The 27827-nt window shown below is 46.1% G+C and overlaps 1 protein-coding gene and 1 pseudogene across 1 annotated transcript in view; both read left to right on the plus strand.

Annotated features, from left to right (window-relative positions):
* sh3bp2 (SH3-domain binding protein 2) overlaps positions 1 to 27827 on the plus strand; it is a 177705-nt gene that overhangs the window by 56456 nt on the left and 93422 nt on the right. The window contains exons 2-3 of the mRNA XM_072515691.1: positions 11232 to 11374; positions 26216 to 26318. Of these exons, the coding sequence (XP_072371792.1) occupies positions 11232 to 11374; positions 26216 to 26318 (246 nt within the window). The remainder of the gene's footprint in view (positions 1 to 11231; positions 11375 to 26215; positions 26319 to 27827) is intronic.
* On the plus strand, positions 4696 to 5420 carry LOC140429109 (ubiquitin-conjugating enzyme E2 variant 1 pseudogene; annotated as a pseudogene).

Raw genomic sequence — 27827 nt, forward strand, 5'->3', positions numbered from 1 at the left:
AAGCAGTTGGATTGAAGGTATACACCTAATTTCTGGAGAGGCTGGGATCAGAAGTCCCAACCGGAAATGCGGAACCCTTGACATTGTGCAGAAAAGTAAGGGTGCAGTAGCAATCCAACATTGATTGGCGTTTCTTGGAAGATTGGGCCAATATTGGATTCACAAGCTTGGACGATAACTTCACTACTCTGCTGTTCTGATTAGATCTGTCTGATTAGCCAGATCCTATGCTGCAGGACCTTCCTGGGAGGCCACTTTTGTGATTGTCCAAAGATGTGCAGGTTAGGGGGATTGACCATGCTAAATTGCCCTTAGTGTCCAAAAGGTTTAGGTTACGGGAATAGGGTGGAGGAGTGGGCTTAGGTAGGGTGCTCTTTCCAAGGGCCGGTGCAGACTCGATGGGCCATATGGCCTCCTTTTGCACTGTAGATTCTATGATTCTATGATTGGTGCATTGCAAAGTGGTGAGCCTGGGCTCTGCACTGACAGCTTGTTATTCAGGGAGAGCACTGAGCATGACATTGTCTCAAACGAAATTACTTGATAAGGACAAAGATAAAAGCTTCAAGAAAGGGCAGGAAGATGGTGTCCCCTGTTGATGTATCCAAAGAGGAGCAGGGGAAACAATCTTTTTTGTGTTCCATGTTTAATTTTTGATGTAAAATATTTAAATTGTGATTGACTTTTAAACATCTTAATGAGTGTAGTGCCCAGAAACCAATCAGCCTCAAAAAGGTGAATGGTGCAAAAGCATCACGAGGGAGTTGTGTATTTGATATTTTAAGCTCCTTCCACCATCTCAACTCCCGCCAGTTGTGCCGTAGAGAAGCAGGGGGAGGTGAGGTTGATACCGAAACCTAGAATTCTACAAACAGCTACTGATTTCCTGATGAACTGTTACATCCTGTTTGGGAAAAGACGTTAGTTGCGTCTGTGCTGGTGGGGTGGGGGACATGTGTATGGTGACATATTTATTGCAGAAGCAGGGTGAAAAGTCCCCAGATTGGCCAGCTTCCTGTAAATGTGAAAGTCAGGAAACCTGGCAGCGTTTATAGATACAAATGGCCATTTGTAAAATAAGTGATGAGCAGCTATTAGAGGAAGTTGTCAGCGAGGGTCATGTTGGGTATGAGGAGGACGAGGCTTTTTCAGCATTTAGAGAGCTTCTGGACACACGGGACGCAGACCCCAGGGGCACCCTCTCTCCATCCCAAACTTCTCTTTCTGACCAGATGGTGGGGAGAGCAGCTGGTGCACTTCCATGAATCATTTGCCTTCAGTGGATTTGTAGTTGAATCGCCGTGAAAGTATCTGAATTAAACCATATATTATTGGATCATTTATTATGTGGCAATGGAAACAGGTAAGACGATTGCTATTTTCTATCCCATTTCTTTCCTCCTTCTCGTGAAGGATTTTACTCCTTGGCTATTATTTATTTATTTAGGGGTAGACTTAGGCACTAAGTGTTGGCAGGGTATTCGATATGGATGTGACATCACAGTAAACATTGTTCATGTTGTCTTCCAACAATCACACACACGTACTTGTGACGGGCCACCAGCTCCTTGGGGATTTCACACACTGGCTATTTAACTAAGGAATTGCGGAATACTAGTGTCACCATTACTTTACATGACTAACGATCGGACTGGACTAATAATTTGGAGGTTGTGCGTTCAAATTCCGCCAGAGAAGTTTGTGAATTGAATTGAGTTTAAAAACAAAATAAACGTGGAATAAAAAGCTGGTGACCTTGAAGCAATCGAATTGCCACAAAAAAAAAAAATAATCTTTATTGTCACAAGTAATCTTACATTAACACTGCAATGAAGTTACAGTGAAAAGCCCCTAGTCGCCACACTCCGGCGCCTGTTCGGGTACACTGAGGGAGAATTCTGAATGTCCAATTCACCTAATGAGCATGTCTTTCGGGACTTGTGGGAGGAAACCGGAGCGCCCGGAGGAAACCCACGCAGACACGGGGGAGAACGTGCAGACTCCGCACAGACAGTGACCCAAGCTGGGTATCTGGTGCTGTGAAGCCACAGTGCTAACCACTATGCTGCCGTGCTGCCCGACAAACTGGTTCACCAGTGTCCTTTAGGGAAGGAAATCTGCCATCCTTACCCAGTCTGGAGCTACATGTGACCCCAGTCCCACAGCAGTGTTTTAAAATAACATATTTAATGGGGTGTGGGCAACGCTGGCTAGGTCAGCATTTATTACCCATCCCTCATTGCCCTTGAACCGCTTCAGTCCATGTGTGGTCGATGTAACCACAGTGTTGTAAATGTTATTGACTCTCAGCTTCTCTCAGGGAAGGCTAGACAAGCCACTCAATGCTGTTTTGACGAATGTGATATAAAATAGTTACTTTAGAGATATTAGTTACTGTAATGTAGAGATAGGCCAGTCTCATTCTGGTGAGTTCACAGACAAAGGATTTCAGACCGCATGGCAAAGCAAGGAGGAGGTGTGTCCACCAAAGGATGAGAAAAGGATGCTGGGTAATAAGGGGGCCAGAGGAAGAGATGAGAAGTGAGCCAATCAGAATGTATGACCAGGTCAGGAGGGGTATAGGATGACCTATGGGAATTGTGTATGTGAAACTTGATACCATTTGAATTTATTTGCAGAAATCCCTTTGTCTCTTTGTTCATTCGCTTTCCAGGGTGTAGGAGACTAGATGTGTCCTCTGTGAAATGAATCAGGCTTGCAAGCCAAATAAAATAACTAATGCTGTACCTGCAAATCCATCTCGACTTTTATTGAGGCCAGACTGACGGGTAAAGAAATTTGATTTGTCAGTTTCATGGAGCACTTGATCAAGGTGACCCACTACCAAACATCTTCTTTGGGGACAAGGAGTGGGGATTGAATACCAGCGATGTTCGTGTCCACGAATGAATAATGGACCACTTCTGAAGTGAGGTCACTTTTAAGATGTGGGTTTAGGTCTGCGTCCCCACTTAGCTGATCAGAGGCTGGGGCTTATACAATTGGGGTTCGTATGTGGCAGATGCCGTAAGGATTTGAAAGAAAATGAAGTAAAACGACCGGCGCTACTAGTAATCCAGTAGATCCTGTCCCCCACCGACAGCCAAACCCCCTTCAACCCCACCCTGTTACAAATGCTGGTGACTGTGGAGATCTGTAGGGCCTTGGGTTGGGCAGTGCTCTGATGTTCCTTGGTATACCAACGCTCGCTTGTTAAAGTTGCAAGTGGAGTGTGGTACCAGTGGCCATCTGCATTTATTCCACTGAGATTCAGCCTAAGGAGGAGTATATTTATTTTTAAATAACAGTTGAAAAATAGGCTCTTGAGGAGAGCAGGTTCAGTTAAAAGCCAGGAGCTTGTTGAAAAGCTTCTGCTCATTTCTGTTGGTTTCTGTTGTGTTTGGTACTTCACGAAGGAACCCACCAAACACTGCGACTTGTCCAAACCAGAATCTTTTATTGAGTCTCGTGTGGTAAGACAGCAATCTGATACAGAGCACGTTATCATGGAGTCTGCTAATTACGCCTCTCAAACTTGCACCTCGCACCGATGATTCACAAGTATGTCTTATTACCCCCTCAATCTTCTTCTGAAGATGGCCGATATGTCTCCCCTTATATCCGAGTCACAGGTCATATGACCCAGAGACTGCATGGTGTGTCTGTGCTGCCACCGTAGGCATCATGGTAGTGCAGTGGTTAGCACAGTTGCTTCACAGCTCCAGGGTCCCAGGTTCGATTCCGGCTTGGGTCACTGTCCGTCTGTGCGGAGTATGCATGTTCTTCCCGTGTGTGCGTGGGTTTCCTCCGGGTGCTCCGGTTTCCTCCCACAGTTCAAAGATGTGCAGGTTAGGTGGATTGGCTATGCGAAATTTCCCTTAGTGTTCAAAAAAGGTTAGGTGGCGTTACGGGGTTGGGGTGGAGGTGTGGGGATAGGGTGGAGGTATGGGCTTAGGTCGGGTGCTCTTTCCAAGGGCTGATGCAGACCTGATGGGCCGAATGGCCTCCTTCTGCACTGTAAATTCTATGATTCTATAATTCACCTGTTGGTTGGAGGTCGCACACCATCCAACTATGATATAGTCCATAGGCATATCACCACAGTTTCCATCGGCTGCAAGTAAAAGTGCAGACCAAATGCGTTTAGGATGGGGATTCTAGAACTCCTGGCCCAGGCAGCTGTAGGCATGATGTGTTTAAAAGCAGAAATGCACAAGAGGCCAGTTGGACAGGCTCGGAGATCTCAGTGAGTTGTCGGTCTGGAGGAGGATTCACTGATAAAGTGGGGCGAGCCCAAGGGATTTAAAAACCAAAATGAGAATGTTAGAGTAGCGTTGCCAGGCTGGGATTTCCCAGTTCTTCTACTACGAGCATGGGGAGCAGAATCTGGAAAAAGGCCCCTAACGCCGACTGTCACCAGCAGATCGTGAAACATTTTCTTGCAGTATCAACATCTGGAACAACGTTAACACTGGAGTGGGGTGCATTTTGTCGAGAACTGTCTCGAGCACCATTTATCATAGCACAGATCGCAGCTATGATAAATGTCAAATAGGCAGCAGGCCAGTCAGATTCTGAAAAGAGAAGTGTCTCAGGTGAGAATCCTTGCATCAGTCTGTTTGATAAAACATCAAAGTCTGAATGTTTCAAATGTCAAAATTCTTACTAACATTATAATAATCTTTAGTGTCGACAAGATGGCGACCACCGGGAGTAAGACTGTAACAGTTCCACGCAATTTCCGTCTTTTGGAAGAGCTAGAAGATGGCCAGAAGGGGGCAAGTGATGGGACAGTAAGTTGGGGACTTGAAGATGATGAAGATATGACACTTTCAAGGTGGACAGGGATGATTATTGGACCTGCAAGAACAATTTATGAAAACCGAATATACAGCCTTAAAATAGACTGTGGTCCTAGATATCCAGAGGCAGCTCCACATGTTAGATTTGTAACAAAAATAAATATGAATGGAGTAAATAGTTCCAATGGAACGGTGGATCCAAAAAGCATATCAGTCCTAGCTAAATGGCAGGATTCATATAGTATCAAAGCTGTTCTGACGGAACTTCGGCACCAAATGATGTGTAAAGAAAACGGAAAACTCGCTCAGCCCCCAGAAGGACAAAGTTACAGCAATTAATCTGGAATTGTACCTCCCACTATTCAAGCTTACTTCATTCTCCACTGTAGTATTTTTTTTCTAGGCGCATCTTGTAGATCTCAAAGTACTGGAAAAAAAAATTCCCATTTAAAAAGCAATTAATCTTAATACTGTAAATGTAAGCCAATACTAATTGTTTTTGTTGGACTCTTAAACAACCATTGTTTCCATTAAAAGCCTATTTTGTTGAAAAAAATGTTTAAGATATTAGATGTATGGATATAACAGTCTCGGAAATTAAAGAATTTAACATAAAAACATTTTTTTTAAAAATAATCTTTATTGTCACAAGTAGGCTTACATTAACACTGCAATGAAGTTACTGTGAAAAGCCCCCAGTCACCACATTCCGGCGCCTGTTCAGGTACTCGGAGGGAGAATTCTGAATGTCCAATTCACCTAATGAGCATGTCTTTCGGGACTTGTGGGAGGAAACCGGAGCACCCGGAGGAAACCCACGCAGACACGGGGCGAACATGCAGACTCCACATAGACAGTGAGCCAAGTCAAGAATCGAACCTGGGACCCTGGAACTGTGAAGCAACAGTGCTACCCACTGTGCTACCGTGCTGCCCCTGTGCGTATTGTGCATCATATTGCATTGTGCGTAATATTCCAAGTGTGGCCTTACCAAGGTTATGATTTCCTCATTGCAACTTACTGTCTCACCTATTTTAGTGTCATCTGCGAATTTGGCGATAGAGCCTTCTCTCCCTGTACCCAAGTCATAAATATAGATTGTAAATAGCTGGGGCCCAGGGACCGAACCCTGTGGCACCCCACTAGTTACATCTTGCCATCCAGAAAAATACCCATTTATCCCGACTCTCCGTCTCCTGTCCGTCAGACAGTCTTCTATCCAAGCTAATAAGTTACCCCTAATCCCCGTGGTCTAACCTTGTATATTTACCTTGTGTGCGGCACCTTATCAAACGCCTTCCGGAAGTCCAGACCTACTACACCTACAGGATACCCATATCGCTGTTCCTTTACTGTCATCAGGTCAAAATCCTGGGACTCCCTCCCTAACAGCACAATGGGTGTACCTACACCAAATGGACTGGAACAGTTCGAGAGGGTAGCTCACCACCATATGCTGGAGGGCAGTTAGGGAGGGGCAATAAAGGCTGACTTAGCTAGCAACATCCATATCCCTCACATGAATTTTAAAAAGTAGTTATAGCACCTTTAATAAAATATGTTACACTAAAGTTGTGTAGTTACAATTGCACTGTGGGAAGCATTTCAGCCAATTTGCACATCGCAAGTTCCCACAAACAGTGTTATGCTAATAAGTGGAAAATCCACTTTAGTGATGTTAGTTGTGGGTTAAGAGCTTGATTTAGTAGAAAAGAAGAGTTCCATTTCGGGCACGTTTACCGGGGTATTTCCTGGCGCTTTCTGTGCCAAGAATAACCCCGCTATTAAAAGGGACTCTGCTTCTTTTTTTGGGCCAGGGCGAGGCCACACTTCGATTCATTTCCTGCCCAGCTCCCCAGTGTAGGAAGAGAAAAATGGGGCCCAAATCTCTGAACCCCTGACCATGGCCTGAGAAGACTAACTTCTCACTGGGATATTGGTTGGTCAGGGGCTGGGCCTCGGTAGTGGGCTCTTTCAGAGGGTCGGTGCAGACTGGATGGGCCAAATGGCATCCTTCTGCATTGTAGGAATTCTATGTAAGAGGACAGAAAATGCCTCCTCCTCCTCCTCCGACAGTGTACTGCACCAGAGTGACGGCCTGGATTTTGTGCTTAAATCTCTGGACTGTGATCTATATAAACATTGGCTTACAAATCATCAGCCAGAGTATTAATCCAGTTGTATCATTTTCGAAAGGACTTTAAACCTGTGACCAAAGTGCAATGGAGATTAACGGGAATGGTTCCAGAGATAAGAGACTTTCGCTATTTAGAGAGATCGGAGAAGCTGATTTTGTTCACTTTGAGTATGGTAGCATGGGAGCACACTTTGGGCAGCACGGTAGCATAGTGGTTAGTGAGGATTCTTTTGCAGCCAGTCAAGATGAAATGATCAGTCGAACACCTCGTTACTTTAACATATGTTTATTTCTCGGCCGGGGCTAAAACCACTGTATCTCTTGAGAGTTACAACAGCAAGCCAAAATCAATACATCTAACATAGAACATAGAACATAGAACATAGAAAATACAGCACAGAACAGGCCCTTCGGCCCACGATGTTGTGCCGAACCTTTGTCCTAGATTAATCATAGATTATCATTGAATTTACAGTGCAGAAGGAGGCCATTCGGCCCTTTGAGTCTGCACCGGCTCTTGGAAAGAGCACCCTACCCAAACTCAACACCTTCACCCAACACCAAGGGCAATTTGGACATTAAGGGCAATTTATCATTGGCCAATTCACCTAACCTGCACATCTTTGGATTGTGGGAGGAAACCGGAGCACCCGGAGGAAACCCACGCAGACACGGGGAGGACGTGCAGACTCCGCACAGTCAGTGACCCAAGCCGGAATCAAACCTGGGACCCTGGAGCTGTGAAGCAATTGTGCTATCCACAATGCTACCGTGCTGCCCTTGAGAACAAATAAATCTACACTATATCATTTAACCGTAATCCATGTACCTATCCAATAGCTGCTTGAAGGTCCCTAATGTTTCCGACTAACAGCAGTTCTTATACAGTTTTTGGTTCATTTCTGAGGGCAGCCCCCTCGCATTCCATCTGTGCCTTTTATCTTAACTATGATTATTTTTAAGCCTAGCGCAACCCTTCCCAAGGCCGTTACTGCAATTTGTCTGGTTCAAAAACAAGTGATACAGCTTGCTACCAAAAGCCTGTCTTGACATTTCTTCACACAACCTTTATCTAACATTTTGTTTTTCCCATAAAGTTCCAATCCATCTTGAGCCAAGCTCTCATTGATCCATCATCAGCCAAACTCTCATTAGCACAATTGCTTCACAGCTTCAAGGTCCCAGATTCGATTCCGGCTTGGGTCACTGTCTGTGCGGAGTCTGCACGTGTCGTCTTTTAAAATCTTTCCTACTTCAAGACTGTGAAAAAAACAACTTTACACCTTGGTTTCGATAAAACTAACTTCGTCTTTATTGACCAAAGTCTGCATGCAGATGGCTACAGGTTAGAGAGAGAGAGAGCTGTTAAGGTAAACCTGCTCATTCTTTCTCAAGCTCGCAAAGACATGGAGAAAACGTTCAATATTTATACAAAAGCTGTATCATTTTACAAAAACAGACCTTGTTCAAAAATGTCAATACAGTCATAACTTCTGATCAAACACGTTGTCATGGAAAGACCCTGACTCGGCTTATTTGCAGTATTTTGTCTTTAGAGGGTTTAAGACGTGGTCCTATTTTGTTTTTACCTCTGCCCTCATGATGCCTTGACGCAGATGGACCTAGGTCATGAGGAGGTTGTGTTATTAGGACATTCCTAGATCGTGGCTTTGTTATCAGGTTTTAATAAGGTCAGGCACTATCTTCCCTCTTCTGGCCTTGTATGATACAATTATGTGGATTCTTATGAACTGAGGCAGATAATGTTAGATTTCAAGAGGATGTCGGATGGTGGAATCAACAGGCATGAAATTTAATGCAGAGAAGTATGGAGTTGTACGTTTTGGTAGATGAATGAGGTGAGGCAATGGGATACAGTTTTGAAGGGAATGCAGGAGCAAAGGGACCTGGGGATATGTGTACAAAAATTATTGAAGGTCACAGGGCATGTTGAGAAAGCGGTTAACGAGACCTTCTGAATATAAGGATTGGGTACTTTCTTTTATTCTTTCATGGGATGTGGGTGTTGCTGGCTGGGCCAGTATTTGTTACCAATCCTAATTGTCCCTGAGAAGGTGGTGGTGAGCTGCCCTCTTGAATAATAATCATCACTTATTGTCACAAGTAGGCTTCAATGAAGTTACTGTGAAAAGTCCCTAGTCGCCACATTCCGGCGCCTGTTCGGGGAGGCTGGTACGGGAATCGAACCGTGCTGCTGGCTTTGTTCTGCATTACAAGCCAGCTGTTTAGCCCACTGTGCTAAACCAGCCCCAGTTTCACTGCAGTCCATCTGGTGTAGGTACACCCAGAGTGCTGTTAAAGAGTGAGTTCCAGGATTTTGTTCCTGAGATAAAAGCAAGAAAGTTATGGTAGACCTTTATATATAATACTGGTTTGGCCTCATTTAAAGTGTTGTGTTCGACTCTGGGCATCAGACTATAGGAAGAATGTGAAGGCATCAGAGAGGATGCGAGAAAGATTCACGACAATGGTTCCAGGGATATGGAATTTCAGTTATGTGGATGAATTGGAGAAGCTTTGTCTGTTCCTAGAGAAGTTTTGAGATCATGAGGGGACTGTGCTGGCCGAATGAGCGATTCCAGCTTCTCATGGTTTTGTTCCACTTTGCCAACAAATGGCATGTGCCTAAGCTGGGGAATTTATTCCCTAAATATCTCCGCCTCTCTCAAAGCTCACCTTAAAATCTGCCTTGAAATGGTTGGTGCAGCAGGAAATAATTAGGAAGACAAATAAATGTTGGATTTAGAAATGTCACAAGGATCAATAAATGTTGCAAGGATAATCCAGGGAACTACAGGCCGGTGAGCCTTACATCAGTGGTAGCGAAATTACTGGAGAGAATTCTCCGAGACAGGATCTACTCCCATTTGGAAGCAAGGGGTCGTATTAGCGAGAGGCAGCACGGTTTTGTGAAGGGGAGGTCGTGTCTCACTAACTTGATAAAGTTTTTCGAGGAGGTCACAAAGATGATTGATGCAGGTAGGGCAGTGGATGTTGTCTATATGGACTTCAGTAAGGCCTTTGACAAGGTCCCTCATGGCAGACGGGTACAAAAGGTGAAGTCACACGGGATCAGAGGTGAGCTGGCAAGATGGATACAGAACTGGCTAGGTCATAGAAGGCAGAGAATAGCAATGGAAGGGTGCTTTTCTAATTGGAGGGCTGTGACTAGTGGTGTTCCGCAGGGATCAGTGCTGGGACCTTTGCTGTTCATATTATATATAAATGATTTGGAGGAAAATGTAACTGGTCTGATTAGTAAGTTTGCAGACGACACAAAGGTTGGTGGAATTGTGGATAGGGATGAAGACTGTCAGAGGATACAGCAGGATTTAGATTGTTTGGAGACTTGGGCGGCAAGATGGCAGATGGAGTTTAATCCGGACAAATGTGAGGTAATGCATTTTGGAAGGTCTAATGCAGGTAGGGAATCTCCAGTGAATGGTAGAACCCTCAAGAGTATTGAAAGTCAGAGAGATCTTGGTGTACGGTCCACAGGTCACTGAAAGGGACAACACAGGTGGAGAAGGTAGTCAAGAAGGCATACGGTATGCTTGCCTTCATTGGCCGGGGCATTGAGTATAAAAATTGGCAAGTCATGTTGCAGTTGTATAGAAGCTTATTTAGGCCACACTTGGAGTATAGCGTTCAATTCTGGGCGCCACACTAACAGAAGGATATGGAGGCTTTAGAGAGGATCAGAAGAGATTTACAAGGATGTTGCCTGGTATGGAGGGCATTAGCTATGAGGAGAGGTTGAATGAACTCGGTTTGTTCTCACTGGAACAAAGGAAGTTAAGGGGCGACTTGATAGAGGTCTACAAAATTATGAGGGGCATAGACAGAGTGGATAGTCAGAGACTTTTTCCCAGGATAGAGGGGTCAATTACGAGGGGGCATAGGTTTAAGATGCGAGGGGCAAGGTTTAGAGGCGATGAATGAGGTAGGTTTTTTACACGGAGGGTAGTGGGTGCCTGGAACTCGCTGCTGGAGGAGGTGGTGGAAGCAGGGACGATAGTGACGTTTAAGGGGCATCTTGACAAATACATGAATAGGATGGGAATAGAGGGATACAGACCCAGGAAGTGTAGAAGATTGTAGTTTAGTCGGGCAGTATGGTCGGCACAGGCATGGAGGGCCGAAGGGCCTGTTCCTGTTCTGTATTTTTCTTTGTTCTTTGACTTGGGTAATAGCTTACAGTAATGATTTGGTCCTGTTTGAGTTGGTGTAAATTTAATACCTAGTCAGCAATTTTTGTTATTTTGTTTCAGCACAATGGCCACAGGAGTAGAGGAGAATTGGCCAGTCCCAATGCGAGCAATTGGGGCTCAGAACCTCCTCACCATGCCGGGAGGCGTCTCACAATCTGGATACCTGCATAAAAAAGGAGGTTCCCAATGGAAGATCATGAAGTGTAAGTTTGTCAGTCACACAATTGTTGTTTCAAGTCACCCTGATAACCAACAGTCTGTCTCCCTCTTCCAATGCCAGTCTCCTTTACATGGTCTAACCTCACTTCTATTCCCCCTCACACACCTCCCCCAAGTCTTTTCCCGCCAACTCTCTGAAACTCTTCAGGATGGTTTACTATGTTAAAAGCATTTTAAGAAATTCAGGTTGTTGTTATCTGTACATACTAAAGAGCTGGTAATTGACTTCAGGAAGCAAAGTACTGTACACCCCTGTCAGCATCAACGGGGCCGAGGTGGAGATGGTTAGCAGTTTCAAATTCCTAGGGGTGCACATCTCCAAAAATCTGGCCTGGTCCACCCACGTCGACGCTACCACCAAGAAAGCACAACAGCGCCTATACTTCCTCAGGAAACTAAAGAAATTCGGCAAGTCCACATTAATCCTTACCAACTTTTACAGATGCACCATGGAAAGCATCCTATCGGGCTGCATCACAGCCTGGTATGGCAACTGCTCGGCCCAGGACCGCAAGAAACTTCAGAGAGTCGTGAACACCGCCCAGTCCATCACACGAACCTGCCTCCCATCCATTGACTCCATCTACACCTCCCACTGCCTGGGGAAAGCGGGCAGCATAATCAAAGATCCCTCCCACCCGGCTTACTCACTCTTCCAACTTCTTCCATTGGGCAGGAGATACAGAAGTCTGAGAACACGCACGAACAGACTCAAAAACAGCTTCTTCCCCAGACTCCTAAATGACCCTCTTATGGACTGACCTCATTAACACTACACCCTGTATGCTTCATCCGATGCCGGTGTATATGTAGTTACATTGTATATGTTGTGTTGCCCTATTTTGTATTTTCTTTTCTTCCCTTTTCTTCCCATGTACTTAATGATCTGTTGAGCTGCTCGCAGAAAAATACTTTTCACTGTACCTCGGTACACGTGACAATAAACAAATCCAATCCAATCCAATCCAATCCATTACAGTGGCCGAGGAATAAATACAGGCCAGCACATGGAGGGAGCTCCTGCTCTTCTTTGTAATAATGATCATGGGATAATAATAGTAATCTTTATTACATATTGTGGCGGGTATGTAGCTCAGTGGTAGAGCGCATGCTTTGCATGTATGAGGCCCCGAGTTCAATTCCTGGTATCTCCACTAAGGGGCTGTTTAGCACAGGGCTAAATCGCTGGCTTTGAAAGCAGACCAAGGCAGGCCAGCAGCACGGTTCAATTCCCGTATCAGCCTCCCCGAACAGGCGCCGGAATGTGGCGACTAGGGGCGTTTCACAGTAACTTCATTTGAAGCCGACTTGTGACAATAAGCGATTTTCATTTTTCATTTTTAAATTTAATTTCATTTCATTTCATTTTTCATTCTGCTGAGAAGACAGGCAGGAGTCTTCATTTAATATCTCATTCGAATGTTAGACAATGTGATGGCAGGGGTCGGTAGATCATTAAAGTTATTGTTCACTAATCTGTGCGAATGAGGTTTGATTGTAAATCATTTTTGGAAGATGAAATGTCCACTTCTGTCAGTCCTGTTTATGCTTCCTCTTGTGAGGGCTGGAGAGCACAGTTCTACTGACACCAACAACCTCAGCCTCACTACACGGCAAGTGTCTGTTAGCTTCAGGAGCAGATACTAGTGGCTTGTCCAAAAGATGTGGGCTAAGGTTGCATCAAAACCAAGCTTCCTCCTGTCCCCCACCTTACATTGTCCTGCTGCTAATAGCAGTGGAAATCAGGTACATGGATATCTGATCAACTGTGATTTGGGTTTTTGGGACAGTAGTAAAGTCTTGCTTTAATTGTATAGAACCTTCGTTAGACCACGCCTGGAGTATTGCGTTGCAGTTTTGGGTCCCTTAACTTAGGAGGGACTTGTTCCTGGGACAGCAGGACTGCCCTCTGAAGAAGGATGAAACTGAGCCTGTATTCTTTGGGGTTTCAAAGAAAGAGAAGTGATCTCTTTGAAACATATAAAATACATAAAGGGATAGACAAGGTAGATGCAGGAAGATATTTCCCCTGGTTGGGGAGGCTAGAACCAGTGGACACAATTAGAAAATAAGGACAAATCTACTTACGACTGAGATGAGGAGAATTGTTTTACTCAGTTGTGAGTCTTTGGAATTCTCCACCCCAGAGGGTTGTGGAAACGCAGTCAATGATTATGGGGGGCGATTCTCCAATATGGAGCCCAAGTGTTCGCGCCATCGTGAACACCGTCGCGTTTCACGACGGCGCGAACCGGGCCCGGGTACGACCGATTCTGGTCTCCACAGGGGGCCAGCACAGCGCTGGAGCGGTCCACACCGCTCCAGCCTCCGGCACTGCGCCAACCTGCGCATGCGTGGGGGACCTCTTTAGCGCGCCGGCCCCGACCAACATGATGTCGGTATTCAGGGACCGGCCGCGCCATAAATTAGGCCCCCGGGGGGGGGGGGGGGGGGGGGATGTGGCCCACCGATTGGTGGGCCCCGATCATGGGCCAGACCCCATCAAGAAAGACAGGGCCTATTGGATCCAAGGCAATGTGACACATTGGATCCAAAATTGCCTGAAAGGCAGGAAGCAGAAGTTAAGAACATAAGAACTAGGAGCAGGAGTCGGCCATCTGGCCCCTCGAGGCTGCTCCGCCATTCAATGAGATCATGGCTGATCTTTTGTGGACTCAGCTCCACTTTCCAGCCCGACACCATAACCCTTAATCCCTTTATTCTTCAAAAAACTATCTATCTTTATCTTAAAAACATTTAATGAAGGAGCCTCTACTGCTTCACTGGGCAAGGAATTCCATAGATTCACAACCCTTTGGGTGAAGAAGTTCCTCCTAAACTCAGTCCTAAATCTACTTCCCCTTATTTTGAGGCTATGCCCCCTAGTTCTGCTTTCACCCGCCAGTGGAAACAACCTGCCCGCATCTATCCTATCTATTCCCTTCATAATCTTATGTTTCCATAAGATCCCCCCTCATCCTTCTAAATTCCAACGAGTACGGTCCCAGTCTACTCAACCTCTCCTCATAATCCAACCCCTTCAGCTCTGGGATTAACTTAGTGAATCGCCTCTGCTCACCCTCCAGTGCCAGTACGTCCTTTCTCAAGTAAGGAGACCAAAACTGAACACACTACTCCAGGTGTGGCCTCACTAACACCTTATACAATTGCAGCATAACCTCCCTAGTCTTAAACTCCATCCCTCTAGCAATGAAGGACAAAATTCCATTTGCCTTCTTAATCACCTGTTGCACCTGTAAACCAACTTTTTGCGACTCATGCACTAGCACACCCAGGTCTCTCTGCACAGCAGCATGTTTTAATATTTTATCATTTAAATAATAATCCCTTTTGCTGTTATTCCTACCAAAATGGATAACCTCACATTTGTCAACATTGTATTCCATCTGCCAGACCCTAGCCCATTCACTTAGCCTATCCAAATCTCTCTGCAGACTTCCAGTATCCTCTGCACTTTTTGCTTTACCACTTATCTTAGTGTCATCTGCAAACTTGGACACATTGCCCTTGATCCCCAACTCCAAATCATCTATGTAAATTGTGAACAGTTGTGGGCCCAACACTGATCCCTGAGGGACACCACTAGCTACTGATTGCCAACCAGAGAAACACCCATTAATCCCCACTCTTTGCTTTCTATTAATTAACCAATCCTCTATCCATGCTACTACTTTCCCCTTAATGCCATGCATCTTTATCTTATGCAGCAACCTTTTGTGTGGCACCTTGTCAAAGGCTTTCTGGAAATCCAGATATACCACATCCATTGGCTCCCCGTTATCTACTGCACTGGTAATGTCCTCAAAAAATTCCACTAAATTAGTTAGGCACGACCTGCCCTTTATGAACCCATGCTGCGTCTGCCCAATGGGACAATTTCCATCCAGATGCCTCGCTATTTCTTCCTTGATGATAGATTCCAGCATCTTCCCGACTATCGAAGTTAAGCTCACTGGCCTATAATTACCCGCTTTCTGCCTACCTCCTTTTTTAAACAGTGGTGTCACGTTTGCTAATTTCCAATCTGCCGGGACCACCCCAGAGTCTAGTGAATTTTGGTAAATTATCACTAGTGCATTTGCAATTTCCCTAGCCATCTCTTTTAGCACTCTGGGATGCATTCCATCAGGGCCAGGAGACTTGTCTACCTTTAGCCCCATTAGCTTGCCCATCACTACCTCCTTAGTGATAACAATCCTCTCAAGGTCCTCACCTGTCATAGCGTCATAGCCTCATTTCCATCAGCCACTGGCATGTTATTTGTGTCTTCCATTGTGAAGACCGACCCAAAAAACCTGTTCAGTTCCTCAGCCATTTCCTCATCTCCCATTATTAAATCTCCCTTCTCATCCTCTAAAGGACCAATATTTACCTCAGCCACTCTTTTTTGTTTTATATATTTGTAGAAACTTTTACTATCTGTTTTATATTCTGAGCAAGTTTACTCTCATAATCTTTCTTACTCTTCTTTATAGCTTTTTTAGTAGCTTTCTGTTGCCCCCTAAAGATTTCCCAGTCCTCTAGTCTCCCACTAATCTTTGCTACTTTGTATGCTTTTTCCTTCAATTTGATACTCTCCCTTATTTCCTTAGATATCCACGGTCGATTTTCCCTCTTTCTACCGTCCTTCCTTTTTGTTGGTATAAACTTTTGCTGAGCACTGTGAAAAATCGCTTGGAAGGTTCTCCACTGTTCCTCAACTGTTTCACCATAAAGTCTTTGCTTCCAGTATACCGTAGCTAGTTCTTCTCTCATCCCATTGTAATCTCCTTTGTTTAAGTACAAAACACTAGTGCTTGATTTTACCTTCTCACCCTTCATCTGTATTTTAAATTCCACCATATTGTGATCGCTCCTTCCGAGAGGATCCCTAACTATGAGATCCTGAATCAATCCTGTCTCATTACACAGGACCAGATCTAGGACCGCTTGTTCCCTCGTAGGTTCCATTATATACTGTTCTAGGAAACTATCGCGGATACATTCTATAAACTCCTCCTCAAGGCTGCCTTGACCGACCTGGTTAAACCAATCGACATGTAGATTAAAATCCCCCATGATAACTGCTGTACCATTTCTACATGCATCTGTTATTTCTTTGTTTATTGCCTGCCTCACCATAATGTTACTATTTGGTGGCCTATAGACTACTCCTATCAGTGACTTTTTTGCCTTACTATTCCTGATTTCCACCCAAATGGATTCAATCTTGTCCTCCATAGCACCAATGTCATCCCTTACTGTTGCCCGGATGTCATCCTTAAATAACAGAGCTACACCACCTCCCTTACCATCCACTCTGTCCTTCCGAATAATTTGATACCCTCGGATATTTAACTCAGTCGTGACCATCCTTTAACCATCTTTCAATAATGGCCACTAAATCATAGTCATTCACGATGATTTGCGCCATCAAATCATTTACCTTATACCGAATACTACGAGCATTCAGGTAAAGTCCACTTATGTTGGCTTTTTTACCTCTTCTGAATCTTAACACCTTGATCAGTAACCTCTCCTAAGTTATATTTCCTCTTAACCTTTCTCCTAATTTTCCTTTTCATTGAACCCATATCTTCATGTAACAACCTGCTGCGTCGCTTACCATTAATGTTTTCACTTCCCGTTTTATTCCCTTTAGTATTCCTGGTCCTATTCACTGAGCTCCCCTCAGTCACTGTACCTTGTACTGTCGCCCTTTTTGATTTTTGACTATGGTTTCTCTGCCTTACACTTTCCCCCTTACTGCCTTTTGTTTCTGTCCCTGTTTTACTACCTTCCAACTTCCTGCATCGGTTGATGGTAGAGGGTTGTTTCTGTGACTAGAAGTCTGTTTCCAGTGAGCCTCAGCAGGGTTTGGTGCTGGGCACTTGCTATTTGTGGTGTATATTAATGATTTGGATTTAAATGTAGGGGGTATGATGAAGAAGTTTGCGGATTACACAAAATTTGGTCAGGTGGTGAATTATGAGGAGGAGAGCCATAGACTGCAGGCGGTTATCAGTGGGTTGGTCAAGTGGCCAGAGCAGTGGCAAATGAAATTCACCCTGCAAAGGTGTGAGGTCATGCACTTGGGGAGGGCTAACGAGGCGGAGCTTTACTCTTTAGGATGACATGCAGGATCAACAAGTCCAGAGAGCCCTGGATGTCTAGGAATATTCAGGATTGGATAGGAAGGAAAAGAGGACTTTAACTGACACAAAGGGAACAAATCTACAGAGGCCCCTATGGGGTACGGAAAGTGCAGAGGGAACTCAAAAAGCAATTAGGAGAGCAAAGAGGGGACAGAAAAAAGTACTGGTGGGTATGATTAGAGAAAATCCCTAGATATTCCATAAGTACATCAAGGGGGAGAGGATAACCAGGGAAAGAGTAGGACCCATTCGGGACCAGGGGGGTAATTTGTGCATCGAGCTGGATGACATTGGGAGGGTGTTAAACAAATACCTCACATCTGTCTTCACTTTGGAGCACAGTAAGAAGTCTTACAACACCAGGTTAAAGTCCAACAGGTTTGTTTCAAACACTAGCTTTCGGAGCGCTGCCCCTTCCTCAGGTGAATGAAGAGGTAGGTTCCAGAAACATATATATATAGACAAAGTCAAAGATGCAAGACAATGCTTTGAATGCGAGCATTTGTAGGTAATTAAGTCTTCACAGATCCAGAGAGAGGGGTAATCCCAGGTTAAAGAGGTGTGAATTGTGTCAAGCCAGGACAGTTGGTAGGATTTCGCAGGCCAGATGGTGGGGGATGAACGTAATGCGACACGAATCCCAGGTCCCGGTTGAGGCCTCACTCATGTGTGCGGAACTTCACTTTGGAGAAGGAGGATGTGGGTGCAGAATTTAGACTGGGGGACTGACTAGAGCTTCTTGAGCAGTTTGACACGGGGAGTGAGGAGGTACTGGAGGTTTTGGAAGGTTTAAAAGTGGACAAATCCCCAGGTCCAGATGAGTTGTAGCCCAGGCTGCTGTGGGAGGCAAGGGAGGAAATTACAGGGGCTCTGACTCAATTTTTAAAAAACCTCCACAGGGGGGCACCAAATGGACTGGAGGACGGTGAATGTGGTTCCACTTTTCAAGAAGGGTGGTCGAGGTAAACCAGGAATTACAGGCCAGTGAGTCTCATACCACTGACAGGGAAACTATTGGAGAAAATTCTGAAGGACAGAATCAATCTCCACTTCAAGTGGGACAACTTTTGGTCAGAGACAGTCAGCATGGCTTTGTCAGAGGGAGGCCTAACAAATTTGCTTATTGTTTGTGATATATAGAAACAAGATAAAGAAAATGTAGGGGGGATGAAAAGTAAGTTTGCAGATGACACAAAGATTGGTTGGGTGCTTGACAGTGAAGAAGAAGATCTTGGGTTACAGGAGGACATAGAAATGAAATGAAAATGAAAATCGCTGATTGTCACAAGTAGGCTTCAAATGAAGTTACTGTGAAACGCCCCTAGTCGCCACATTCCGGCGCCTGTTCGGGGAGGCTGTTACGGGAATTGAAGCTTGCTGCTGGCCTGCCTTGGTCTGCTTTCAAAGCCAGCGATTTAGCCCTGTGCTAAACAGCCCATGGATTGGTCAGATGGGAAGATCAGTGGCAGATGGAATTTAACCCTGAAATGTGAGAGATGATGCATTTTGGAAGGAGTAACACAACAAGGGAGGACACTAGGAATGTCAGAGGAACCTTGGGGTGCTTGTCCACAGATCCCCGAAGGTGGCAGGACAGGTTAATAAGGTAATTCAGAAGTTATACAGGTCACTTGCCTTTATCAGTCTTGGCGTAGGTTATAAGAGCAGGGAGGTTACGTTGGAGCGCTACGGTAATTTGGTTAGGCCACAGCTGGAGTACTGTGTGCAGTTCTGGTCACTGCACTATAGGAAGGATGTGATTGCACTAGAGAGGGTGCAGAGGAGGTTCACCAGGATATTGCCTGGGATGGAGCATTTCAGCTACGAAGAGAGGCTGGATAAACTTGTGTTTTCTTTGGAGCAGAGAAGGCTGTGAGGGGTCTGATTGAGGTGTATAAAATTATGAGGTTGTGGACAGGGTGGATAGAAAGGAGCTGTTCCCTTTAGTAGGGCTATAGTGATAGGGGACTCAATCGTAAGGGGAATAGACAGGCGGTTCTGCGGACGCAATCAAGACTCCAGGATGGTATGTTGCCTCCCTGGTGCAAGGGTCAAGGGTGTCTCGGAGCGGCTGCAGGACATTCTGGGGGGGGGGGGGTGATGAACAGCCAGCTGTCTGCACATAGGCACCACCGATATAGGTTAAAAACGGGATGAGATCCTACAAGCTGAATTCCCTACGGAGTTAGGAGTTAAACTAAAAGTAGGACCTCAAAGGTAGTAATCTCAGGATTGCTACTACTGCCACGAGCTAGTCAGAGTAGGAATGTCAGGATAGATAGAATGAATGCATGGCCCGAGAGATGGTGCAAGAGGGAGGGATTCAAATTCCTGGGGCATTGGAACCGGTTCTGGGGAGGTGTGCCCAGTACAAACCGGACGGTCTGCACCTGGGCAGGACTGGAACCGATGTCCTAGGGGGGTGTGCTGGTGCTGTTGGCGAGGTTTTAAACTAATGTGGCAGGGGGATGGGAACCGATGCAGGAAGTCGGAGGGAAGTAAAACGGGGCCAGAAACAAAAAGCAGTAAGGGGGAAAGTGTAAGGCAGAGAAGCTATAGTCAAAAATCAAAAAGGGCCACAGGACAGGGTACAGTGACTGAGGCGAGTGTGAAAAGGGAGGTGGCCAATGCAGGATTGAGGGTGTTGCACCTAAATGCGTGCAGTATACGGAACGAGATAAATGAGCTTGTTGCGCACATTGAAATTGGCCGGTACGATGTTGTGGGCAACACAGAGACGTGGCTGCAAGGGGATCAGGGCTGGGATCTAAATATCCAAGGATATATGTCCTATCGAAAGGACAGGCAGATGGGCAAAGGGGGCGGGATTGCATTATTAGTAAGGAATGAAGTTAAATCGATAGCAAGGAGCGATATAGGATCAGAAGGCATAGAATCTCTGTGGGTAGATTTGAGGAATTGCAAAGGAAAAAGACCCTGATGAGAGGTATGTACAGGCCCCCGAGCAGTAGTCAGGATGTGGGGCAGAAAATAAATCAGGAGATAGAAAAGGAATGTAAAAAAGACAATATTACAATAATCATGGGGGACTTCAATATGCAGGTGGACTGGGAAAATCAGGTTGGTAGTGGATCCCAAGAAAGGGAATTTGTGGAATGTCTAAGATTTTTTTTGGAGCAGCTTGTGACAGAGCCTACTAGGGAACAGGCAATTCTGGATTTGGTGATGTGTAATGGATAAGTCACCTGGAGCGGATGGACTTCACCCCAGGGTCCTAAAGAGATAGCTTAGGAAATTGTGGAGGCATTAGTGATGATCTTTCAGGAATCACTGGAGGCAGGAAGGGTCCCAGAAGACTGGAAGGTAGCTAATGTAACACCACTGTTTAAGAAGCGGGGGAGGAAGAAGACTGGAAATTATTGGCCGGTTAGCCTGACTTAGGTCATTGGTAAGATTTTAGAGTCTGTTATTAAAGATGAGATTGCGGTGTATTCCAATGCCTCCCAATTGTGATTGTATTCCAATGCCTCCCAATTGTGATTGTATTCCAATGCCTCCCAATTGTGATTGTATTCCAATGCCTCCCAATTGTGATTGTATTCCAATGCCTCCCAATTGATATGTATTCCAATGCCTCCCAATTATGATTGTATTCCAATGCCTCCCAATTGTGATTGTATTCCAATGCCTCCCAATTGTGATTGTATTCCAATGCCTCCCAATTGTGATTGTATTCCAATGCCTCCCAATTGTGATTGTATTCCAATGCCTCCCAATTGTGATTGTATTCCAATGCCTCCCAATTGTGATTGTATTCCAATGCCTCCCAATTGTGATTGTATTCCAATGCCTTCCAATTGTGATTGTATTCCAATGCCTCCCAATTGTGATGTATTCCAATGCCTCCCAATTGTGATGTATTCCAATGCCTCCCAATTGTGATTGTATTCCAATGCCTCCCAATTGTGATTGTATTCCAATGCCTCCCAATTGTGATTGTATTCCAATGCCTCCCAATTGTGATTGTATTCCAATGCCTCCCAATTGTGATTGTATTCCAATGCCTCCCAATTGTGATTGTATTCCAATGCCTCCCAATTGTGATTGTATTCCAATGCCTCCCAATTGTGATTGTATTCCAATGCCTCCCAATTGTGATGTATTCCAATGCCTCCCAATTGTGATGTATTCCAATGCCTCCCAATTGTGATTACCAAAGCCTTCTTTAAGAGGGTAAGCAGGAGCATTATGGGATTTGTGTGGGCGAGTAAGACCCCGAGGGTAAGGAGGGGATTCCTGGAGCGTAGCAGAGATAGAGGAGGGCTGGCGTTGCCGAATCTGAGTGGCTACTATTGGGCAGCTAACGTGGCGATGATCTGTAAGTGGGTGATGGAGGGAGAGGGGGCGGCATGGAAGAGACTGGAGATGGCGTCCTGCAAAGGAACGAGCCTGGGGGCGCTGGTGACGGCACCGCTGCCGCTCTCGCCGACAAAGTACACCATGAGTCCGTTGATGGCGGCAACGCTAAAGATCTGGGGGCAGTGGAGACGACACAGGGGTGCGATGGGAGCCTCGGTGTGGTCTCCGATCAGAGATAACCACCGGTTTGTCCCAGGAAGGATGGACGGGGGGTTTCAGAGCTGGCATCGGGCAGGGATTAGAAGAATGGGGGACCTGTTCATCGATGGGACGTTTGCGAGCTTAGGGGCGCTGGAGGAGAACTTTGGACTACCCCCGGGAAATGCCTTCAAGTACATGCAAGTGAGGGCGTTTGTGAGGCGGCAGGTGAGGGAATTCCCGCTGCTCCCGGCACAGGGGATTCAAGGCAGGGTGATTTGGGGCGTATGGGTCGGAGAGGGCAAGGTGTCGGCGATATACCAGGAGATGAAAGAAGAGGGGGAGGCTCTGGTAGAGGAGCTGAAGGGTAAATGGGAAGAGGAGCTGGGGGAGGAGATTGAGGAGGGTCTATGGGCTGATGCCCTAAGTAGGGTTAATTCCTCTTCCTCGTGTGCCAGGCTTAGCCTGATACAATTTAAGGTTGTTCACAGAGCGCATATGACGGGGGTGAGGCTGAGTAGATTCTTTGGGGTGGAGGACAGATGTGGGAGGTGCTCAGGAAGCCCGGCGAACCATGTCCATATGTTTTGGTCATGCCCGGCACTGGAGGGGTTCTGGAGGGCAGTTGCGAGAACAGTATCTAAGGTGGTGAAAGTCCAGGTCAAGCCAAGTTGGGGGCTAGCACTATTTGGAGTAGCGGACGAGCCGGGAGTGCAGGAGGCGAAAGAGGCCGGCATTCTGGCCTTTGCGTCCCTGGTGAAGGCGAAGGATCTTGTTAGTGTGGAAGGATGCAAACCCCCCAGTGTTGGAAGCCAAGATAAATGATATGGCAGGGTTTCTTAAGCAGACCAAGGCAGGCCAGCAGCACGCATCAATTCCCATACCAGCCTCCCCGAACAGGCGCCGGAATGTGGCGACTAGGGGCTTTTCACAGTAACTTAATTTGAAGCCTACTTATGACAATAAGCGATTTTCATTTTCATTCTTATTGAAACTTACAAGATACTGCTAGGCCTGGAGAGAGTGGACGTGGAGAGGATGTTTCCACTTGTAGAAAAAACTAGAAGCAGAGGACACCATCCCAGACTAAAGAGATGATCCTTTAAAACAGAGATGAGGAGGAATTTCTTCAGCCAGAGGGTGGTGAATCTGTGGAACATTTTGCCGCAGAGGGCTGTGGAGGCCAATTCACTGAGCGTCTTTAAGACAGAGATAGATAGGTTCTTGATTAATAAAGGGATCAGGGGTTATGGGGAGAAGGTAGGAGAATGGGGATGAGAAAATATCAGCCATGTTTGAATGGCGGAGCAGATTCAATGGGCCAAGTGGCCTAGTTCTGCTCCTATGTCTTATGGTCTTATAGTTGAAGGTGCAACAACAATCGGGCATAATTTAATGCGAAAGGCAGGGGGTTCAGAGGGGATTTGAGGAAAGATTCTTTTCGCCCAGAGAATGGTGGAATTCTGGAATGCACTACCTGGGAGGGGAATTGACTCAAGAAACCTCACAATCTCAGTTCTCAAACCATCGTAAATACGAATGGCACAGAGGAACACTTGCTTTACAGAGTTATTCTTTGTGAACGATCTCTTGACACTGATTTACAAAAAATATCTGAATCCTGTCTGAACATCTGGCTGTATGTCTTCAAAAGCTTTACAGCTGGCTTGTTTCAGCTCCCCTTTGTCCTCAGACAAGTCTGCGCTGCTTTCAGTACTATTCAACACTTCTAACTAATCTACAGTGAGTGCAGAACGGCCTCACTTGTGCACACAGCTTCTTTCAGCTCAGAACTGAACTGAAATAATTCCTCAAAAAGCCTGCTGCCGTAGCTCCACCCAGTAATCACATCATCTCACCAAACTGCAAACTAATTAACTCCCCAGGGAATCCCCTTAATCAAAGCAAAATTGCATTAGCACAACAACGATTAATTGCACCTCAGGCTCCTGAAAGCATTGTTGTCTTTCAAGCCAAGATTCTTCTAAAACATGACTTCAGCAGTGAACCCCACTCTAACCCAGGCTTTTAACTCTTACATCACCAAATACTTAGAATACAATATATCTGAAATTTCTGCATTCATCACAATAGGAAGGATGTGATTGCACCGGAGAGGGTACGGAGGACATTTACCAGGATCCTGCTTAGGCTGGAGGGTCTGAGCTATGAGGGAAGATTGAATAGGCTGGGGCTGTTTTACTTCAGAGGGAGGTGATAAAGTTTCATAAGATTGAGGGGCATAGACAGGGTGGAAAGGGAGGTTCTTTTTCCATTAGTAAAGAGGTCAATAACCAGGGGATAGAAGGCTGAGAAGCATGTTTTCACCCAGAGGGTGGTGGGAGTATGGAACTTACTGCTGAAAGGGTGATTGATTATAATATTTAAGATGTATTTAGATGTTCATTTACGCTGTCATAACCTCCAGGGTCATGGACCAAGTGCTGGAAAATGGGATTCATGAAGACATATCTTTGTTCACCGGTGTGGACACAATGGGCCAAATAGCCTTCTGTGCTGTAATGAATCTATGAGCAGGCTCGATGGGCTGAATGGCCTTCTCCTATTGTTCCTACTATTCGATGGGGAGAAGGAGCTTCCTCCTGGTGCTGTATTGACTTGCTGTGGCATCCTTTTTTCCACCATTGATCTCATTTCTCTCCTTCTCCTTTTCCTGGGAGTGTGGTTCACACTTCTAATTAGGCAGACAGAAAGACGCGTTGCGTCCAGCTCTTTGTCAGTAATTCTGAAACCAGCATCCAAGGAAGTCCAAACCAGCTAACTCTCCAATTTCTCTACCTTCCTATGGGGGGTGAAGTGTGGCACCCACAACAAGGAAGTGAGAGAACCAAATATGTTTCTATTCATTTCCAAGATTGTTACAGCACAGAAGGTAGCCATTTAGTCCATTGTGCCTCTGCCGCCTGTTTGAAAAGAGCCAACCAATTAGACCCATTCCCCTACTGCGGAAAGAAATAACAACTCTTCAGTAAACTGGCCAGTAGCTCATGAGGATCACATAAGATCCTAAGGACCTCAGCCATCACGTAGGCAACTTCAGAATACTGCATCTCAGAATGGTACCAATCTGCTCACACTATACTTACCGACTCAGCAATGCATATCATCTCGGGTACTCTTCGATTAATTCATTTCCTCCGGCTCCCAGTCTGAGCAACAATTCCTCGCCTCGGATCCCACATCAGGAGGGTAACTGCAACACACAACCCACTGGCGAAGGTCTACTCCAACCCAGGCCTGCCCTTATTCAGTGACCTCCTCAACTTAGCAGTTGTACATCTTCCTACATGTCAACCGGTATGGTTAAACCCACCATGCTGAGGAGTAACAGCTGAGGACCGATGGCAGAAGGATTGGCAGGACAAAACACCTACCAGAAACCTCTCTCACCATAGACCCCACTGCTCGTCCAACTGGCGTTGATCTCCCATGGCCCAGACGGATCTTTTAAACCCTTTCCGGACTAGCCAATGCCTCTTAGCAGCCACCCAACATCAAAGGAGGCAGCCATCCAGATTGCTGCCGTACTGCAGTCAAATAATGATTTAAATTGTCAAGAACGGTTTGATGACTAAACATGAAAGTGGGCTTAAAGAACTCCATCTAACCACTGGCTTGGCGTTGTGGCTGTGCAGACGCTTAATAAATAAATACTCTCCACATCTTTCCACATAGTCATGTAAATGGTTTCAGGTATTTATCTTTTGAAGGTTATGGTCGAATCTGCTTCCACCACTCTTTCTTTATAAATTTAGAGTACCCAATTATTTTTTCCAATTAAGGGGCAATCCACCTACCCTGCATATCTTTGGGTTGTGGGGGTGAAACCCACGCAGACACGGGGAGAATGTGCAAACTCCACACGGACAGTGACCCAGGGCCGGGATTCGAACCCAGGTCCTCAGCGTTGTAGGCAGCAATGCTAACCACTGTGCCACCGTGCTGCCCCTAGCTTCCGCCACTCTTTAGGCCATGGATAACAAATATGTAGATGGCTAAATGTTTAGTGTTCATTCCTACTCTGATTTTCAAATTGATTTTCGCTTTCTCCTTTCACTAGGTCACCCAGTTTCCTTTCTTCACCCCAAGGTCTGTCTTTATTGGTCTAAATGGATCTATTTCTGATTTCAGGGCCGTTGCGATTTGCTATCATTCACAAGGGCTGCATGTACTACTTCAAATCCAGCACTGCGGCTTATCCACAGGGAGCTTTCTCCTTGAATGGTTACAACAGGTCAGTGCCCAGCAGCTACATTACATGTTTCAGACCTTCCCACAGTGGTCTAGGTGGGGGGCGGATGATGGGGCCAGAGTTACATCTATTTCTGCTGATTGATGCGTATTTTATTCCGTTGATACTGCTGCTGTCTCGGCAACCTGCAATGTGTGGGGTGAAGCAACCAAGTAAAACTGCTCCTGCGGGGATTGTGCATCGTGAAATTGTGAATTTGTTTCGAAAATGAAGTGGGCATGTTGATGATCATGAGGGTTTGTCACATTGGGGAGGGATTTGGAAGTAACCTGTGAGGAACAGGTGACTTAGAATCTATATTTAGAAAAACAAAATACTGATGCTAAAATGAAAACAGAGTGCCGGGAAAATTCAGCAGGTTTGGCAGCAAATGTGGAGCGTGAAACAGTCAATATTTCAAGTCTTTATGATTCTTCAGAGCTTCTTCAGGTTAGCACAGTGGTTAGCACTGCTGCCTCACAGCACCAGGGATCCGGGTTCGATTCCCAGCCTTGGGAATTTGTGTGCAGTTTGCACGTTCTCCCCATGTCTGCATGGGTTTCCTCCCACAGTCCAAAGATGCGCAGGTCAGGCGGATTGGCCATGGTAAATTGACCCTTAGTGTCCAAAGGTTAGGTGGGGTTACGGGGATAGGGTGGGGAGTGGGCCTATTTCGGATGGTCGGTGCTGACTCGATGGGCTGAATGGCCTCCTTTTGCACTGTAGGGGTTCTATGATTCAGAGACTTGGAACCTGTGGTTCCCAGAGATCTCCACCACTCGGGATTTTTTTCACCTAATGTCTGGAGGTTGATTGCTGGTTAGTCAACAACTCTGTTTGCGTTATATCGGGATAGTAGCTGATGAACTGGATAGAGTTCTGTCTTCAACGACTCCGGGTACAATATAACGGGGAAAAAAAGAGTCTGTTGTGGGCAGGATTCCAGCCCTCAGTGGGGGACGCCCCACCGAGGCCGCACTCCTCCTCATTTCCTGCAATGAGGAGCTGCACTCGTCAGTGCAGGAAGAGATTGGGGCGCCATTTAAAAATGGTGCCCCGATCTCTCGACCCCTCCGATACGACCCCCCCCTCAATGCTCCAGCTCACCTAGCGCCCCCCCCCGCTCCCCACCTCGTACTGGCAGGGCACCCTCGGGCCTAATCCCTGGTATGGGCAAAATGCCACCTGGACACCATGGCACCACCAACCTGACATCCTGACAATACCCCTGCCAGCCTGGCAGTGCCACCTGGGCACTCTAGCAGTGCCAGGCTGGCACCAGGGCAGCACTGCCAGGGTGCCAGTCTGGCAGTGACAAGTGTCCAGGCGGCATCAGAGGTGCCAGGGTACCCCCCTGCCCAGATACTAACTACCCTGGGGCCTCCGAATGCCTGGGAGACCCCACCAAGTGACATTCCTCCTGGCCCCCCCTTTGTGGGGACCAATGTTAAACGGCGCCTGGCTGGCGGACTCCTTGGCGAGACCGGTAGTTCCTGAGCTTTTAAGATCACT

The sequence above is a fragment of the Scyliorhinus torazame genome, chromosome 9 (assembly GCF_047496885.1).
Source record: "Scyliorhinus torazame isolate Kashiwa2021f chromosome 9, sScyTor2.1, whole genome shotgun sequence".
NCBI lineage: Eukaryota > Metazoa > Chordata > Chondrichthyes > Carcharhiniformes > Scyliorhinidae > Scyliorhinus > Scyliorhinus torazame.